At 47.3% G+C, this 18,942-nt stretch overlaps 1 protein-coding gene across 3 annotated transcripts in view; it reads left to right on the top strand.

Moving 5' to 3' along the window:
* Positions 1–18,942, top strand: part of CLIP2 (CAP-Gly domain containing linker protein 2) — a 58,588-nt gene that overhangs the window by 17,311 nt on the left and 22,335 nt on the right. For all 3 annotated transcript variants that reach the window (XM_010721814.3, XM_031556415.1, XM_010721813.3), the window contains exons 3-5: positions 7,355–7,893; positions 15,058–15,182; positions 17,944–18,157. In XM_010721814.3, coding sequence (XP_010720116.1) covers positions 7,355–7,893; positions 15,058–15,182; positions 17,944–18,157 — 878 coding nt within the window. The remainder of the gene's footprint in view (positions 1–7,354; positions 7,894–15,057; positions 15,183–17,943; positions 18,158–18,942) is intronic.

Genomic DNA, 18,942 nt, shown 5'->3' with positions numbered 1-18,942 from the left:
TCTCTGTGCAGCCGCCAGAGCTGTGCCTGGGAAACCATTTATAAATGTCTCGTTAAAGACCCGTGTCTGCCTCTCTCCTTGTTTTTTTTGCCATTGGATCAGTTCACTGAGAGCAGCTGTCTGCACTTCTGCAGCAGCACCTCCGGAACTGAGCTCCTGCCTTACAGATTCCCACAGCCGAGGAAATCACAGACAACTGCATGGACACATGTGCAGGGCATGCAGGCATTGTGCTGAGCTCAGTCCCGACCTTTTGTACGCTCACGTGAAAAGGAAAATCTCTAGGAAGCCACACTTGTGCTGGAAGTGCCACTGGGCAGAGAGCTGTGCACACCAGTGATTTGGGGACGGCGATCTCACCGTGCATTGCTTGAGCTGGCCCCCATCAGGAACCCCCTGCAAATTCGTCTCATGTAAGTGCATCCACCACACTGTTCTCATGGGATATCGTGGCTCTGTGCTTTCTAGCTGCTTTCTGACTCTCCCAGCGCGTAGTTCTTAAGGGTTTCCATCCCAGGGATCTGGGTAGGGTGACTGCTTTGAGGGGCTTGGGGATGGGGCGTGATAAGTCTTTACAGCTAAGTGCTTTTTCTAAATGGCAAACTGTATTTTCTGTTAGGATCAGCTGTAGTCAATAAAGCATGTAATGCTTCCAAGTGGAGCGTTCCAATCAGTGATTTTTTGTTATTTACTTAGGAAAGAATGAAGCCTGTGTGGTTCGGTACACCGTGGATTACTTTAGCCCTAGGTTGTCAAATGGGTCTGTGGTTTATTTCTGGAGGCTGGGGAAGGAGGCATGGGTGCTCTATTCCTTCTGAAAGAGTGGTTGGGCACTGGCAGAGGCTGCCAGGGGAGTGGGGCAGTCACTGTCCCTGGAGGTGTTCAGGAGCCATGGAGATGTGGCACTGAGGGATTTGGCACTATTGGTGGGAGGTGATGGTCGGTCTGGATGATCTTAGAGGTCTTTTCCAGTGTTAATGACTCTGATTCTGTCAAACCTGAAACACCTTTAATATTATGGGATTTTTGTTTGCATTCTTTTCCAGGAAAGCAGGGTGCTGTTGCTCAGGAATGTGATAGATGGACTCTGTTTTCAGGCTGGAAAATATCACACAGCAGATTGAAGTACAAATGTTGAAAGAATATACTTAAGGTTTTAAAAATAATAATTATGTAAAAAAATAACACTCTAATCTGGATGAATAGATCTTTCCATATGCTGCATGCTAATTACCACTCAGTGAAAGAAATCGTGTGCGTGTTTTGCTAGTCACTTCCCTTGTGCCCTGTGCTGCCAAGAAGGATCTGCTAAGTGTATTTTCTTGAATACCATTGTTTATACAAAAAAAAAAAATCCAGGAATATAACAAATACCTTCTCCCAGTTTAAGAACAGCCAGCCTGATATTATCTGATCTGGTGTAGCTGTTATGAACTCAGAGTTCCAGCACTGCTGTCTCCAGTGGGCACCGAGAATGCTTGTCTCGCCCATGGCAGAGCAGCTTTCGTACCAGCCACCTCCTGAATGAGACCTTTATGTGAATGCCTTTATTCAATACGTCTGTCTGAGGTTCAGTGCCCTCCCAGCTGCCTCCCAAAGACAAATATCGACCTCAATGGGCACCTCCTTGCATTCAGAGCAAATCCACTTTGCAGCAGCTCCCATTTGCTGTTGCTTGCTCATTCATAGTTCCCATTTGGTTTCTTATCGTCCTCCTTCTTTTCCTCCTCGTTGCTGACTTTTTTTCTAGGTATTTTTGCCTGCGCTGTTGAAGTTTGCATCAGATCTTGATATCTGCACAGTGGGGCTTATTCCAGGGAAGAACAGCAGGGACGGCAGATTTTCAGGGTGCCAGATGCAGAGTTCATCTCCATGCCAGCCCTTACATTCGTGTCCCGTGAGATAAGCCATTACAGACCCAACTTTTCAGCTTTGAACTTGGAAAGCTTTCAGTCGTTGTTTCCCAGTCAGCCATAAATCTCCGGGGCTGCTTCCTCCCACAATGTGCTGCCAGGCACTCGGCCGTTCCCTGTAAAGCATTGCAGCCATCCTCTTCCCTCTTTCTTTCTTCGTTCTCCCACAGCTTGAAAAGGCCGTGATAAATCTTGCAGGAAACAGCTGCTTCGTCGATGTGCTCAATAATTGGAATTGGGGTAGAGCGGTGTGGGCTGGGTTTCGCTTGGCTGCCAACAATATCACTTCTGTGTCTTCCAAGCTGCTCTGATCCCTCTGTGGGAACCTGGAGAACCACTGTGAGCCAAAGGAAGCTGTGCCACAGGTTGGACCCCTTGTTTCTTGCCCGGTAGAGCAGACAACAGTGTATTCAACTCTGAAAACTGGTGCTCTGGACTGCCCTTTGGTCCATGGCTGTATGGAACCTTTCAGCTAGCCGTGCCCAAGCCACGGCTTGCAGTCTGCCACCAGTGAGGTGGTGCATTTCAGCAATGATGATGATCAGTGACCTCCACATATTTTTTTTACAAGCAAAAAGGAAGGGCTAATGGTAGTGAAAATAGCGTTTTGTAACTGAGAATGTTACTATCAGAGTTATTGTGCTCTTTGTAGTTGTTGTCATTTCCATGGAAATAAATAAAAAGCATTACTTTTGGAGCAACCTACATATATGCAGCCCAAGACAATTCCTCATCGCTCAGTGTGGCCCAGGCAAACCAAAAGGTTGGGCACCCGTGCTCTGAGCTGTGACCATTGATTTGGTAACTGGTGTCACGTTGTGCATGGAGGTGCTCCCCAGCCACAGGGCAAGCTGCCCAACCCAGCATCCTATAGCCTGTCTACAGTTTTTAGATATATGGGCTGATTTTTGGGTGGTCCTATGTGGAGCCAGGAGTTGGATTCAGCGATCCTTATGGGTCACTTCCAACTTGGGATGTTATATGATTTATCAAGTTAAGCTGGTGTTGCGTTAGGTACAGATCTATTTGTTTGCCTTGTGGTTAAGAACAATCAAACCCAACAACAAGAAAAACCCTGGCAATTAAAATGCTGAAGGAAAGCCCTCTCTGGGGGCATTGTATAGCTCTGCTGTAAATATAGTGCATTTTCTTCCTTTTTCCCTCCCTTCCTGGCACAAGACACTACGCTGGGATATCTTTTTTCCTTTTTTCCTCTTTTAAACCTAATGTGCCTCCATTTTATCAATTAGCTGCCTGTCTCCCGATTCCCATGGCAACACAACAGGCTGTTGAGTTTCTGGTGCTGTTGGCAGTCGGGGTGCCTGGCATGCATCGCGGGAGCCGTGAGATGACAAAAGAGTTCTGCAGGGAGTAGGAAATACATGGGTAATGCTCACTGTGCACCGCTCCTCATGCTAAACTACTTCTCTTTTCCTCTCCCTCCTCCCCTTCCAAAATAAGTTTCCTTTCTCTTTGTTTCAGTTACACGGTGATAAGGACTGAGTGTCGGAAGACATGGATGTGTTGGAGGGTGTGTGGCTTTGTTGGGTATGGATGGCACTCATAGCACGGGGCTGTGTGTGTCATTGGGATCTTGCTGTGAAGGTTATCCCTTCTGATGCTGGAAAGAGATGGAAAGCTGAAGCAGAAGGCAAGGAGCAGAGCTTGTTTGAAGAGGGTTTTTCCTCCTGTACCGTGCTCCAGGGATCCCAGACACATGGCTTTCATTGGCACGGTAATGAGAGCCACGTGAGCAGGCTGAAGCTTCAGATCCAAACCTTTAACCTCCCCTGTGCTGAGCTCAGAGGAGTTTGTCTGGCTTCTGTGCCTGAACCAGCACGGGGTGCCCGGTCAGCATCAGCTTTGACATGGGAGGAGCTTACAGAAAGGGCTGCAGCAGGGCTGCCTTAGCCTTACAAAAGCAAAAGGGAAAATGGAGATTTAGAGTTGGATAAGATGTGCGTTTAGCGGATGCTGCGTCTGACTTTGATTTCTAAATCGTTGTTCAGCCCTGAAAGCTGTGACCTACAGGAAGACCATTTAAATTGGAAAGAATGAGCTTGACTAATGAGCACAATAGGGTTATAAAGCTGGAAAGCCGGAGCAGAGGAGATCCCACACACTGTGCTGTGTCTCAGAGCCTGCTAGGAGCTGAGCCAGGCAGGAGCTGCTGTCTGTCCTGAGGTTCGTGTTGGATGGAGCAGCAGAGAGGGAGGCAGTGATCTCTGGGTGTGAAGGAGCAGGAATTTCTTCTTTACCATCATAAGGTAACTGCTGGTGGGAGGGTTGGAGCAGAAGATACTCGAAAACTGTGGGGTTTTGTTGTTGTTGTTGTTGGTTTTTTCCTTGTTTCTCTAGTGTAACTCTGTTCTCTGCTTTGTACCTGAGAACTCTACTGTTGCTTTGTTGTTAGCAACTTTTCATGGAGCTTTCCTGCTTCGTTGGTGACATGGTGTCCAACCAGGACAAGCAGACATCCAGGTGACATAGGCATGGTGAAGCTGTTTGGGTGCCTGTAGGCTGGGGAGAGCTCAGGAATTCTGAACACCTGGGTGGCTTCCCACTCAGCTCCTATAGGAGAGGTAACCCCCGGTGTCAGCTCTTAGAGGGCAGTGCCATTAACCAGTTCTGCTGTCAGCTAATTTCTGCTGCGGGCTATTCTAATATGCTCTTGGGATCAAGGACAGATCAGTCAATGCTGCCTTTTGCCTTTGTTTGGAGCTTGGCCTAGCTCTTGCTGAAGGGGGGCTGTAAGAATGAAGGAGACAGGCTCTTCAGCTGTGACAGGACAAAGGGAAATGGCTTCAAACCAAAAGAGGGGAGATTTAGATGAAATATAAGGAAGAGGTTTTCTGCAATAGTGGTGATGAGGCACAGGGATGGGCTGCCTGGAGAGGTGATGGATACCCCATCCCTGGAGATACCCAAGGTCAGGCTGGAGGGGCTGTGAGCACTGATGGAGCTGTGGGTGTCCCCGTGCTTTGCAGGGAATGGGACCAAATGCTCTTTAAAATCCCTTCCAACTCTGAGGATTCTATGATTTTTAGCTTGCTCTGGGTGTAGTGTGATCATCTAATTAACGGCTCTGCCAGACCTGAAGGTAGGAAGAATGGGTTTAGTTTGACCACTGTTGTTTTGTGCACTCTGTTTCCAGGGAAAACCTTTTAATTGTGCTGTTGGAAAGTTGGTAGCTTGGTAATTTTTGTGTATGGGTAATGAAAGCCATGCATTGGAATACCAAGTTCCTACACTATAGCTGTAATGAAAATAAACCTTCTGGCAGTTCTTCTCTTACATGCTGTCTCTTGGAATAGCCGTATGCTAAACGACCGTAATGCTTCTGAGTGCATGCTCTCCTCAGAAACCTGTAATTAGACACTTTCTCCAAGATGCTGTAATTGCTGCAGTTTGGCAGGCAACTAAAATGAACAAAGTCTAGGAAGTCCCACTAAAATGTCGGCTTTATTTCTTTTACTGGAATTCTGTTTGGCACCAGGAGTCCAATGGGAACTCCCACTTTGCTTTTCTTCTGTCCTAGATGATTTTTGGAGGTGTTTGCTCTGGTGGGTGCTTCTGGATGTGGGTGTAAGTTGTGCTGCAGTGTTTTTTCAGCCCTGGGGCAGCCTTTCTTCCTTTCTGTGCTTCTGAAGGGCTGAAGTGATAAAATGCTGCAGCCATATCTGGCTATTAAACTGTGAAAGACTTTTATACCAACTCCGGAGTGCTGATGCTCTGTTCTTTCCCCTGGAATCAGACCTCCAGCACAGCTCAAATTACTTCGGGTTGAGAGCTTTGTGTTCTCTGAGCTGTGCAGGAGCTGAGCTGGATCTGTCAGACCCCATTACTTGGAGAAGAGCTGTGGAAGTGGTGCTGGCTGAGCTGTAGTGATGGCTGAGGCTGGATGAATTTCACAGTTCAAATAAGCACTCACTTTTGGATCATCCCTGCCACTGTTAAACTTTCTTTGCCCACCCTGTCCAAGAGCTGTTGCCCACCCCCCTCTTTTGACTTGGGGAAGCTTTAATGAAGTCCATATGCTCTTTATTTTAGTTCCTCTGGGGCCTAGGCTGAAAGCATGATGTTTGTAGTAGATTTTGTCACTGGGGTCAGCAAGCGTAGGGTCACTGCTAACTTGTTTGCTGGAGTTGTTGCTGACCCTTCAGGTGCAGCCATGTACTTAAGGGATATGGTTTAGTGGGCACAGTGGTGATGGGCTGCTGGTTGGACGAGATGATCTGGGTGGTCTTTTCCAACCTTAATGATTCTGTGATATTACAGGAAGTTTGGCCAATCCCAGATAAGCTGGCCATGACCTCTGGGGACAGTGAATTTCCAGCATCATCTGCAGCTTTTCTTCTCCCAGCAGAGCATAGCTGTAGTTCTGGCTTCAGCTTGAGCAGCTGATGTAGAAATAAGAGCATTCCCTATTGCAGGTCTGAATTCTGTACACTGAATGTCAGCCCTGGAAGAGCTGTGCTAGTTGGGGTTTGTAGATGCTTCCTGTTTATAGATGCTCTGTTTATATTGAACATACCCCAGGTGTCTGCTCACTGCTGGCTTCTGCTCTGCAAAGGGCATGGCAGCAGCTGGGGAAAGCAAATAATTTGCAAAGGCAGCTGTTGGATCCCACAGAAGCTATTAACGTCCTCCAGTGGGACACTCAATGCTTGGGTTAACTGTATGCAGACCTGTGGTTCTATAGAGTTGACTAAAACATCAGTGCCCACTCTTGTTTTAGGGTAGAAAGGTGACTGGCATTGTTCTTGGTTCCCCTTTTTTAAGCACCTCCCAACACTCCTGTTCTGTTGAGCTTATTCACGCTGCCATGCAAAATATCCTCAATGCTGTAATGGAACTGGGAATAAATGTATGGTATAATGGGGGATGATGACACAGAGTTTGTCGTTTATTTTATGTGAGATCTGTAGAAACTGGGCAGCACGTAGAGATTTCAGTTCAAACTGCCTTTCTGCCAAGGAAGATTTGTAATTAATGGGGTTGCCCAGTTTCTAACCTTTGCCTGATGTAAATGTGCAACCTGAGCCATGCTCCCAGATGTTTCCTTTTTGTAAATGCCCTATGCTGGTGTTTTGGCTGCCTCTCTACAACACCCTGAAAGCAGGCTGTGGTGAGCTGGGGGTTGGCCTCTTTTCCCAAGTAACAGCAATTGGATGAGAGGTGATGGCCATCATCAGTTGCTCCAGGGGAGGATACTGGGGAAAAATTCTCAGAAAGAGTGGTGATGCACTGACACAGGGAGGTGGGGGAGTCAACATCTCTGGAGGTGCTCCAGAAAAAGGAAGCTGTCACGCTGAGTGGCGTGGCCTAGAGCGGTCATGGATTGATGGTCGGACTAAATGATCTTAGTGGTCTTTCCAACGTTAATGATTCTGTGATGTAGGATTCCTCCTCATACCAACCCCTTTTCCCTTGGTTTGCAGGCTCACCTCTTCACAAGCAAAGTGCCACCTCCACCTCCAGCGCCGAGAAGTCGGGATCGAAGGCTGCCGAGGTGGGCGATGACTTCCTGGGAGACTTTGTGGTAGGCGAACGGGTCTGGGTGAACGGAGTGAAGCCAGGAGTGATCCAATACCTCGGGGAGACACAATTTGCTCCGGGCCAGTGGGCGGGAGTCGTGCTGGATGATCCCGTGGGTAAGAACGATGGCTCCGTTGGAGGCGTGCGCTACTTCGAGTGCCAGCCGTTGCAGGGGATTTTCACACGACCGTCCAAGCTGACGCGGCAGCCCGTGGCTGAGGGCTCAGGGAGCGACGGCCCCTCCGTGGATTCGCTTACAGCTCAGAACTTGTCCCTGCATTCGGGGACGGCCACGCCACCGCTCTCCACCCGCGTCATCCCGCTGAGGGAGAGCGTCCTCAACAGCGCCATGAAGACGGGCAACGAGTCGGGATCCAACCTGTCGGACAGTGGGTCTGTGAAGAAAGGGGAGAAGGACCTGCGGCTCGGGGACCGCGTGCTGGTGAGTTGATGGTGGGGGTAGCCTTCAAAAGGTGAAGGGTAAGAATTTGTTCCATCCCTGGGTGCTTCTGGTTAAGTTTGGGGTGAGGGAAGGATGATGGGTGGTGGTCAGATGCAGGGCGGAATGTGGCATTGGGAAGGGGGTTCCTTAGCCAAGCATTAATTGCAAAAACAAACAAACTTCTGCATTAATTGTTATTTGGGATGCTGTATCTTGTGGATATCTCTTTTTCTTTTAATTGGTGCAAGACAACTTACTCCAGAGTACTGCTTGCTCGGGGCTTTCCCAGTACAATAGAGTGCCATTGAGAGTGACTCAAACATGAGAGGGAACTAGAAGAAAAATATTACTTTCTATCCCAGCAATGCTCTCCATAATGGTGTGTATCACAGCTTTTGAGGGGTTTGCAGAGTGTGTCTTGTTGTATGTGTTCATGCATACTCTTTACTCCCCTTGTGGTGCTCCAGTTTCTAAGATATTGGATGTGATGTTAAATCCTTTCCCATACAGAAAGAAACTTGTGATTATTGTTACTGAAGGGTGGGACATTGCACTGAAGGCTGGGTTATCTGTGACTGATATCTGTTGTTTTAGAGTGACTGGTGGTGTACTTGTGCTAAAATGGCTTACTGGAAGTTTGGCCCAGCAAAGGAGTCGTTTCTTCAGTGGAGATTGAGAAGGAAAAGAATATCACAGTTTTGTTCAGCGTGGCTGATGAATGCTGTGATATCAAATGTTGTGAAGAAGCCAGCATTCGGGCACACACCTCTTCCTTATCCATGGAACCGAAGGATGAAGATGACTTCAGCCAACGGGGGTAGCAGATTCCAGGAGTGGGTCTTTGTGCATCCTGGACAGCCTGGCTCCCAGCTGTGTAGTTTATTTGGGACATGTGGTTCTAATACCAATAGCTATAGCTGGGAAGTGTAGGCAGACCTCCCCTCTGGTTACAGACAAGGGTTTGGCTTCATGGATGGATGCATCATCCCTGCTGCTGGTCCCACTGCTTCCAGGGGCAGCAGCAGAGATGCTCTGTTCACACACACTGATTGGGTTCAACATTCATAAGCTCATGGGGAAAAAAAACAACCTTAGGAATCTGTCCTTCTCTGGCTGGTTTGTCTGCTTCCCTCTTGTCCTTCACCTCTTGGAGGGACAGTGCTCAAGTGAGGACTGCCCCTTTTAGCAGCAGCAAAATATGCAGACTGAGCATTCAACATGCTCATGTCACAGAGACTGCTGGTGATTTTCTCCCTGGCCTTCTGTTTTTTGTTTCTTTGTTTAGATTGTATTTTTGTTGTTGTTCTGTTTGTTTATAAATGAAATGGAAGCCCTCCCTCCAAGCCTGCTGCCTTATCCACCCCAGATGTTGTGAGAGAGAATTTTTGCTGTTCTTTGTTACTGTAATGAATAACTTCAAAAGAACAAATCTGAAACAAGCAGAAGCTCTCAGCTTAGGGAAATATCAGGAGCTGTTTGCATGCAGTAGCAGAGATCTGGGAAAAGAACAGATAGAATCACAGAACAGTTGAGGTTGGAGACCACTAAGATCACCAAGTCCAGCCATCATCTGGATTTGAGCCATTTTTGCATTTCTATGTCTTTGTTCTTAGAGCCTTTCCAACTGAAGCAGTTGCTAAGAGTAACCTAATGGAGTTTTCCACTAGAAGAGTTAGGTAATGTTTGCCTTTGGCACTTCTGAACTCAGACTTTTTCTCAGAGATGCAAAAATTGCATTAAAGAGGTGAAAAAAGCCCTCCACCGTGATGCTGTGGAACTCATTTCTTGAGGTCTGGCAGATGAATGTGGAACAATTAACCTTTGCTTTAGTGAGAAGGGAGCTTCCCAAAGTGTGCCAATTGCCCGAGTGCTGCTATTAATGCGAGTCTGCCTTGTTGCCTTTCTCCAGGGACAGGACGGATGGAAAAGGAGATGGAGCAGTTGAGCACTTTCTGCTTGAGAGGAATCTCTGCTATGTTGTTTTTTTTTTTTTTCCCCCTAAGAAAATGCATTTTACATGCTTTGAGGGGGAGGCAGTTGAACAGCTGAACTGATTCCACCCTAAAGTGCTTGCTTAAGGATGGTGGGAAGGAGGTGATTTCTCAGTAAGGAAGTCTAAATAAAGAATATCCTTTTCATAGAGTTGTTCTGTCCTTTAGCCATCCTTATGTTCCCAAACTGAGGTTGCACAATTCCATACTGAAATGTAGTAACAAACATGACTACCTAAGGGCCGTGGTGTTTCCTGATTGACTGTATTCCTGTGGAGTGCTGCCCCAGATACTCCTCAGCTGGATTCTGTGGTTGTGATGTTGCCAGAACTTGGAGGTGGCTGAAGCTGCAGTTGCTCCTGCAATGGACAGCACTGGAGGTGGGATGTGATGGAGCCTTGCCTTGCTGGCAGGCGACTTTGGCTGCTGGGAAGGTGCTCTGGGCTCACCTCAGGCATGTAATAGCAATCACTTTCTCATCTGTGCACTGCAGAGTGGTTTTTGCCAGTAGCGTGTTGCCACCTCTTGCTCTTGGCAAATGGCAGGAAATTCTCATGAGTAAACTAATCGTGTCCTCTTCTCTAGCACCCCTTGCAAACCTACACACCAGACTTGATTTGCCAGCCCAAAGCTGCAGAAAGCCTTTAAACAGCTGAGTGATAAATCCTTGCTATCAGCAGCTCCCTGAGAGGGGAACTGCAGCCTTTGCCTCTCTCGTTGGGCACGGGCAGCCGTGAGCTCTGCTGGCAGCTTGCTTTGAGCTGTGTCAGCCCTGGGACTGAAGTCTTGTTGCTGTGAAGGCATGTGGGGCATTAGGAAGGAACTGAGGAACTTAGTGAAACTAAGAGATAACAGCACATAAATAAAAAGCTGCTGCCTTGCCCTGCTGCAGCGTTAACCCTTGGAGGCTTTTTGTGCATGCACACACCCTCCTAACCATTCATTTAGGCCAATGCACTGGTCAATGCTTGTCTTCTGTGTGCTAAATTTGACATTAAATAAGAGTTGTGAGTGCCTCGTGGCAGAGCAAACTGTATTATTAACATGGGCGGACTTGGTATCAAAGGCAGCCCCAGGAAGGGATGCTGTAATTGCAGGCTTTCCCCTTGCAGTGCATCCCGAGGGCATTATTTTCTCACTGCTGCCTGAAAGATAAATGTGTATGGATGCCTTGTGTCAGCAGTGCTGTGCTGCGGGGATGGGCGAGCCCCAGAGGTAAGTGTTTGGGTTAAAAGAGGTTATAAAAATTCCTTTGTCATGAACAGTAATTACACACCTGAAGAAGAACCAGATCTCCACCTTACCCAGCGGAGCGCTCTGCCTGGCAGCCAGCTGGGATGTACCCCTGTAAATGCTGACATGCATTTCCCATAGGTGTGTGTTCATCCCCCTGTACTTCCAGGTGGTTATTTCCCGTGATTTGAAGGGTCTGGATGCAAAATGCTTTGCTTCTGCTAAAGGCATTCTCTGTAAGTCAAGTCCTGTGTGATAATCTTCTGCCATCGGTGCTTGGAAGAGCTAAATGGCAAGGAGCTGGGAAGCAGCTTGTAGCACTCAACTCAGTAGAAATATGCTCCTGAGATGAGCACAAGGAAAAGGCAAATGCCTGTCTGAGGGAAAGGATGGCTGCTTCAGCTTAATGCTGGGTAAAGCCTGCCCCTCAAACAGGAGCAAGAAGCACTCCTCCATAAAGATGGGCTCCAGTTCTTGTTGGTATCATCCATTGTCGGTGTAGAATTAACAAGAACAGCTCGTGCTGTTCATTAGAAGTAGTTGGCAGTCCCGAGACGATTCCTCTTCACTCAGTGTGGCCCAGGCAAACCAAAAGGTTGGGCACTCATTCTCTGAGCTGCGACCACTGATTTGGGAACTGGTGTCACGTTGTTGTGCATGGAGGTGCTCCCCAGCCACAGGGCAAGCTGCCCAACACCCTATAGCCTATCTACAATTCTAGATATATGGGCTGATTTTTGGGTGGTCCTGTATGAAGCCAGGAGTTGGATTCAACGATCCTTATGGGTCTCTTCCAACTTGGGATATTGTATGGTTGTATGACGGTCCTCTGAGTAAAGAAAGCACAGATGTGTCAGTATGTTGTGCTTGTTCATGTTCCCACCTTGGTCTGCAGCCTTGCCTTGTGGAAATGGCTTGGAAAGGAGCAGAGAAAATGAATGAGGATGGAGTATGAGATTTATGAGCAGGCAGCACAGCATCATCTCTGTGGTTTCTGCCTGGGGATGTGCTCAAGCAGGGGGCTGCAGCCTGTGAACTGTGCCTGACACTGGAAAACAGTCCCTGTTGATCTGAATTAGTGTTTTTGTTTTTTTTTTTCCCCTCTCCCTGAGCAGTGAATTGCAAACAGTGCATCACTCACAGGCCCTGGGTTGAGGTTCTTGCTGAGAGTGAAAGCAGGGTGTAAGGGAAAAGAGCAAATGCAGATGACAGGAGTTGGACCTGCAGCAGCCAGATCAAGACATGGCCTGGTGCTAATTGGACAAATTGTTTAAATGATACATTAGCAGCTCTGATGAAGACAGTGTCTGGGAGGATCAGCATCATTGGCTTTCCAGCCCTGGGACACTGGTCTGAATCCAATTTTGTCATTCTGATGAGAGAGCCATAGTAAAATAGGATGTCAGTGTTACTACAGATAGCAGGAAGGTGGGTGGACCTCTTTGATGACACAGTGCTTTTCTGGTGCACTCTGAAGGATACAGAACCATTTTGTATCTGTGGCTTCTCATCATTCTGAAGGTCAAGCTCAAGACTTTGAGACTGCTGGAGAGATTTTGTTGAGGAGGTCAAAACACAGATCTCTGGACAGAGGCATGGAAAGGGAACTCCATAGACTCAGTGCTGGAGGTGTATTTGTGGCCCTGAGTACTGTGCCAGGTGGACAGTTATAGACAGTTGTTTCATTTTGTAGTGAAACTGCTTCTATCTTCCTCCCAAGGTGTGATAGTTCTGATTTGTTGAAGGGTATAATAGAAACAAATGCTTCTGTTTTGATGAGCCCATTTGCTGTGTCTGCTGATGTGACCTGCCAGCTGGCTTTTTCCAAAGCATGTTGTTTGTTTTAGCAGTGTTAACAGATTATCAAGGCTGAATAAATCTGTGTGTCTGTGTTGGATGAGTTCTTGAGGCTCTCCATCCATGGGAGTTTGTTGTGTTTGCCAAAAGTTGGGAGGTTCACCATGGGCTGCCATGCAAGTATGACAGAATAACTCTTAAAAGAGAAAAATAAAATGGAATCACGTAGCCATCTGGGGGAGTTCTTTGCCCAGAGAGCTGTTGGTGTCCCATCCCTGGAGGTGCCCAAGGCCATGGGTGGGCCCTGGGCAGCCTGAGCTGATGGAGTGCATCCAGTCCACAACATGGGGTTGGAGTTGGATGGTCTTTGGGGTCTCTTCCAACCTATCCACCCTTTGACTTGCTGTGCTGTTTGGAAGTGGCCCTTTGTAGAGGCCCCAGAGCAGTGTGGTGAGAGTCACAGTGATGGAGGGAGCTCATCAGGTTTTTTGAGGGAGCCTCCCAGAAGTGTTAAATTCTTATCGACGACATTAGGATGAATTACAACTCCACTGAACTCAACTTGCAGCTCAAGGAACGTATTAGAAGGACATTAAATCATTGCATTAATATTAAGAGAATAAAACTGTCCAAGCTCAAATAAGTCAAAAAAGAGGACTGCTGTTTGATCATGAGTAAAGAATTTTACTGAGACTGCTTGAACCTATAACTGGCCGAGTACCCAATACTGAAATTAGACCATTTCACTCCTGCGCACAGTTTAGGACCTGAAAACTACCTTGTGTTGCTTTTCCTCCTTCCTGCAGTGAATCGAGTTTTCTCCATAAGTAACACTTGGCTAAATTCCTAATAAGGGAAATTACAGAAGATGAACTTGAGCTGCATGCAGCTTGGCCTCCTGGGATGAGGGGTAGGACCCATCCTGCAGAGCTGTGCTCTTTCAGGTGCAGTTATTTTTAGGTTGGGAACACTCATTTCCATTTGCATAAACATGTTCAGGATATTTAGTGATTAAGGATTGATAAACCTGTTACATCCTCAGCCCAGAATATATAAGACTGGAGATTTGTGTTCTGTCACTGTTTTCTGTAGGATAATATAATTTTGTTGACACCCATTAATGTAAAATTGAATATAAAGGAAATTAATAACCACCAGTCGTTGAAGATAGAAGCTGTAGATTTAATTTTAAGATTGTTAAGCTTTCTTCCTTGAACACAGGCTTAGCAGAGGCCAAAAAAGGTTTAAATTATGTGCTGATTCACTTGAATCCTTAGAACATCCCTCCTACTTCTCCATCTTTCTTGTCTCAGCACAAATATCTAATGAAACCCATAGGTGTAAAGATAGTGGCAGCTGGTAGAGCTGCTGCTCAGTGAAACGTGTTCTCATTGCAGTGATCAAAACATGGCTTTGTGCATTCCTGACCTGCGCTGTCCTGGGGTCTGCTCTGCACGTTCAAAGTTTTAAGTGTACAAATGGGAGCAAAAGGTGTGATTTATTCTTATTTCTCCATGGTGGAGGTGGAAAACCAGGTGGCAGTTGAAGCCTCACAGTACAAGAAGATGGTATTTTAACTCAGTGAATTGACGTAGAGTGCGTAGGTATAAGCAGAGCTCTTTCTGAACAAAATATCTGTATTTTGAGAGGTTTGCTGGAAGGGCTGTTGGCTATGTGCTAGCAAACTCTACATGGGGATGAGCTGACAAGCAGTGAGAATGCTTTGCTGCTCAGATTATCCCTTTGAAATCCTGTCCCAGAGCTGCCAGCTGAAAGAGCAGAGAGCTGAAACCCCATTAGTGCGGATGCTCGTTCTTTGCAGAAGGCTGTGCTTGGAGGGCTGAACTCCTCCAAGGCCTGACAAGCGACTGTATGCAATTAGTTGATGTTCTTGTTGTATTTGTCCTGACGTCTCCCAGATAGGCATGTCAAAAAGTGGGAGATTTGCTTGTAGATGGGAAAGATATCTTTAGTGCCAGGAGGCTTTGGTATGAAAATTATCTGTTCTGGTTTCATTACATCTACAGTGGAAAATCTGATAGATATTATTTTTCCCCCTTCTCTCTCCATAGCTATCCCAGCTTTAATTGACCTGCACTAAAGCCATTTTTGCCTCTAACCCTCAGCATTTTATCCCCAACAGGTTGGTGGGACGAAGACAGGAGTTGTGCGCTACGTGGGAGAGACAGATTTTGCCAAAGGAGAGTGGTGTGGAGTAGAGTTGGATGAGCCCCTGGGGAAGAACGATGGGGCTGTGGCTGGGACAAGGTACTGAGCTCCCCAAAAAACAGGTCGGGCACGTGGGGTCCAACCACCTCTTGGGTGATGGCACCAAACACCATTTGGGGCTGGGAGGAATGGCTGGGGTGCTTGGTTGGATGTGGTGGGGTGGGAGGAAGAATCCAGTTCTTGCTTTTGGTTGTCATCTGTTCTTGTATTTAATTCTGTAATTCATAAATCATAAATTGCTAGGGTTGGAGAAGACTAAGATCCCCAACCCACTCCCACCATCCCTGCTGTCCACATCCCTCAGTGCCACATCTCCATGACCCTGGAACACCTCCAGGGATGGTGACTCCACCACCTTCCTGGACAGCTGATGGATCTTACCAGCTCTGCCTCAATGGACTCTTCCACCATTTTTGTTTCAAAAAAGCCTTTGTTGTATCTAGATAATCAGGCAGGGACACCCAGCAAGCTTCCCAAGCAATGATGTTTCTGATCACATAGAAATTGGATGAGGGAGTGCCCCCAGCATCGCATCCTGAGTTTGGTGATGTTCAGATCTGAGTTACGTATCAGTGCTTTGACCCTCATCCAACACAAGTGGAACTGATTTCCTGTCCTCCACAAGCCCCTTTCAGGGGAAGTACAGTTGATTTCTCAGAGCTTCTTAAGGGAATCTCACATTAAAAGTGAGCTTTAACTTTGAAACAACTCAGAAACTGAGAGTTCCTTTGCTGTTAGGTCTCAGGTTCTGTAATAAAGGTTTCTTGTGTTGAATCAGCAGTCATATGTTCTGATTTAAAATCAGAGAAATGCTGCCTTGTTCAATGTCAGGGCAAGAAAGCAGTAGATGATTGGCAGCAGATGGCTGAGTTCCAGCCTATTCTCAAATGAAAAGAATCAATGTGATGGAGTGGATCCAAGTCCCTGCTTTCTTTATCATGCAAAATAAATTATCTCTAAGCTTAATCTTCAGGTTGTCAAGAAATGATTTATTGTCTTTGTGCATATGGGATGTGAGGAAGGCAGATGTGAGTGGTTGGAGTGCTTTCTGCTTCTTGTCTTCACACCTCTATTGCTGGGTTTTGAAAGCCCAGTTTTTGAAGGCCATCTTTCTTCTGGAACTGCTGTGTCATGGTTTTGTTTTGCTATGTTGTGTATCGTGTCTGCAAGATGTCTCTTGTCTTGCATTTCATGCTTTGTTCCTGCTCTTGATTCCATGGCAGGATCAAGGAATTGGAGTGAATTCAGAGTTTCTGGTTAAAGAGGGGAAACTGAGGGGAAGTTGTAAGGCACCCCTGCCCTGTTCATCCCAGCCAATGATGCAGATCTCCTGGCATAGTAAACGCATGCCCCTGCTCATCCCTTGAGCCTTCATCTAACCTTCTGGTTTTGCAGCAGTGAAAATGCCTCATTGGCAGCTGCCAGCACGCACTGATTTTGTCAGCAGGGTTTTAGAGGAAAGCCCTCATAATAAACCTGACTCCCTTGGGGCATGCAGGCACCCCATAAGCTGCCTTCCCAGTGTTTGCCATGGCTGCTAGGTGTTTCTGATACTGCCCTGAGTTCATCCTGCCAGAATCATCTGGGAAGACACTGCCAAGGGTTCTGCTTTGGTGCCTGTTGCCATCTAGTGAGCATGCTTGGCCTGGCTGCCCAAGGCTCTGTGCTGCAGTAACTGGTTGCTACAGCTGTGCTAAGGTAGGGAAGGTAATGAGGGGTAAATGAGCGAGCAAAGGATTCCATCTCTGTTGAGGTGAGCTCTCTGGGTGAGCTGATGGTAGATCAGCTGAATTTACTGATTCTCCTCAAGCTGAAGAAGGTTTTCTAGCAGATGTTTCTGCTGACAAGTGTTCAGGACCCAATTCCTGTTTATGAACTGTGTAAAGGTTAATTGCAACCACTTCCAATCTGGACTAAAAGTAGGTGGGTAGATGCAGTGTGATGCAGGTTCTAATTTGCAAAAAGCTGCTGAGGGCTGTGAGGGGCTGTGTTGTAAAACCCCAAGTACCAGTTTGTGCTTAGAACGTGTAGACCAGTGCCGTGCTGTTGGGCTGCCTGTGTCAGTTGTGGTTGAAAAGATGATGCTGAGGAGGGCTTTGTCTGGTTTGCAAGAGGTCATTCAGATTTTCCTGCTTTTTTTCCATTCTAGATTAAGATCTGCCTGTGGCACGCTGGATTTTCCAAGAGCCTTTAGCAGCAAACGGGGCGAAGCAGTTTTGGATCATAGGGTCTTTTTTTTTTAAAGATTATTTTTTTGGGAAAGGGGGGAGGAGGGGTGGAGTTGAGCAGGTGTTTGAAAACAAATTGCTCTCATCTGGATGGGGATCAGGCTGTTCTCTGGCCTCCCAAGCACACAGAGCTCTGTGACGCAGCCCTGTGACTGCTTCCAAGTAAAAGCAGTTTGGAAGCAGCTGCTCATGTCTGGAGAAAGAGGACTTGTGCTGGGCAGAGCATGAGCTGAAAGCTGCTACTCCTCATGCTCTGGAAGGACAAATTTACTGGTAAAACACAATGCAGAGCTGTATGGTTTGTGAATACACTCTGCTATGAGACTTTCCTGCTAGTGGGGTGGAGAGCACGCAGATGCTGGTTTGAGGAGGCCTGGTTTGCTTCTCAAAGGCAGGAGTTCGTGTGCTCTCATTGCATTAGTGTATTGGGATACTATCTGGGCAACCACATGGGTCTTTCCTGGTAGCTCATCAAAACGTGTAGCAATCAGTGCGTGGCAATGCCCTTCTGCAGTGCTTGAGCGAGGTGGGTGCTATCACCCTTCTGATACAGAGCACCTCTCCTGTTGCAGGTATTTTCAGTGCCCTCCCAAGTTCGGCCTCTTTGCTCCCATCCACAAGGTGATTCGGATTGGGTTTCCATCAACCAGCCCTGCCAAGGCGAAGAAGAGCAAGCGGATGGCCATGGGAGTGTCTGCCCTAACCCACAGCCCCAGCAGCTCCTCCATCAGCTCTGTCAGCTCCGTGGCTTCGTCTGTTGGGGGCAGACCCAGCCGCAGTGGGCTGGTAAGTGGCTTTTTCCACTCTCCATCTGCTGCTGGGACTCAGCTCTGCGAGGTGGGAGGGCTGGAGTTCAGTTTCAGCAGCTGCAATGGGGCAGCTGCTCCTTCCCTGTCAATGAGATGAGGAAAGTGGAGTTTGGGATATGGTTTCCGACCTTACAAATTGGACTCCTTCCACGGATGTGAGAGGTGTAACCAGACACTGAGCAATTGTGACCATTAGAGTCACAATTTGCAATAGGCTGCACCTCAGCTCTGCTGCTGTCAAGTGCGAGTTTTGTTGTAAGATCCTTGCACAAAATGCCATTGCTCCCTGCCCATGTGTTTGTGTAGCAGTGTGCTGTTTAGCAGCTCTGCCTTCCAGCCCTGCAGTGACTGCATTTTAGCACCAAGGGCTGACATCTCCTGGATCACATGCCTTATGCTTTGGAAGATGCTCAAGAAGGCAGACACCAGAGCAGCAGAAATATTATTAAAAGCTCTGACGTAGTGTGTGCTGCATAGCACCTGCAGTCCTCTTGGCTGGGGACAAGGGTGCAGTATCCATCACTGGGAGTGGATCCAACCAAACAACATCACTCTCCTTTTGAGATCAGTCGTCCTAACTGAGCTCGCTTTGGGACTGCACCAGTGCTGGACATCAACAACATATATTTTAAAAGGCAGGCAGTACAGTACATGCAAATCTTTCTTAACCCAATTCCCACCCTTTGGGAAGTGATTCTTCCATTGTAGCATGGCAGAGCAAACTTCCGCAGACTCATTAACCTGACCTGTGGGGCCCAGAGG

This window comes from Meleagris gallopavo, chromosome 21 (genome assembly GCF_000146605.3).
Source record: "Meleagris gallopavo isolate NT-WF06-2002-E0010 breed Aviagen turkey brand Nicholas breeding stock chromosome 21, Turkey_5.1, whole genome shotgun sequence".
Taxonomy (NCBI): domain Eukaryota; kingdom Metazoa; phylum Chordata; class Aves; order Galliformes; family Phasianidae; genus Meleagris; species Meleagris gallopavo.
The sequence above is the reverse complement of the archived record's forward strand: the minus strand, read 5'-3'. Positions and strand labels throughout refer to the sequence as shown.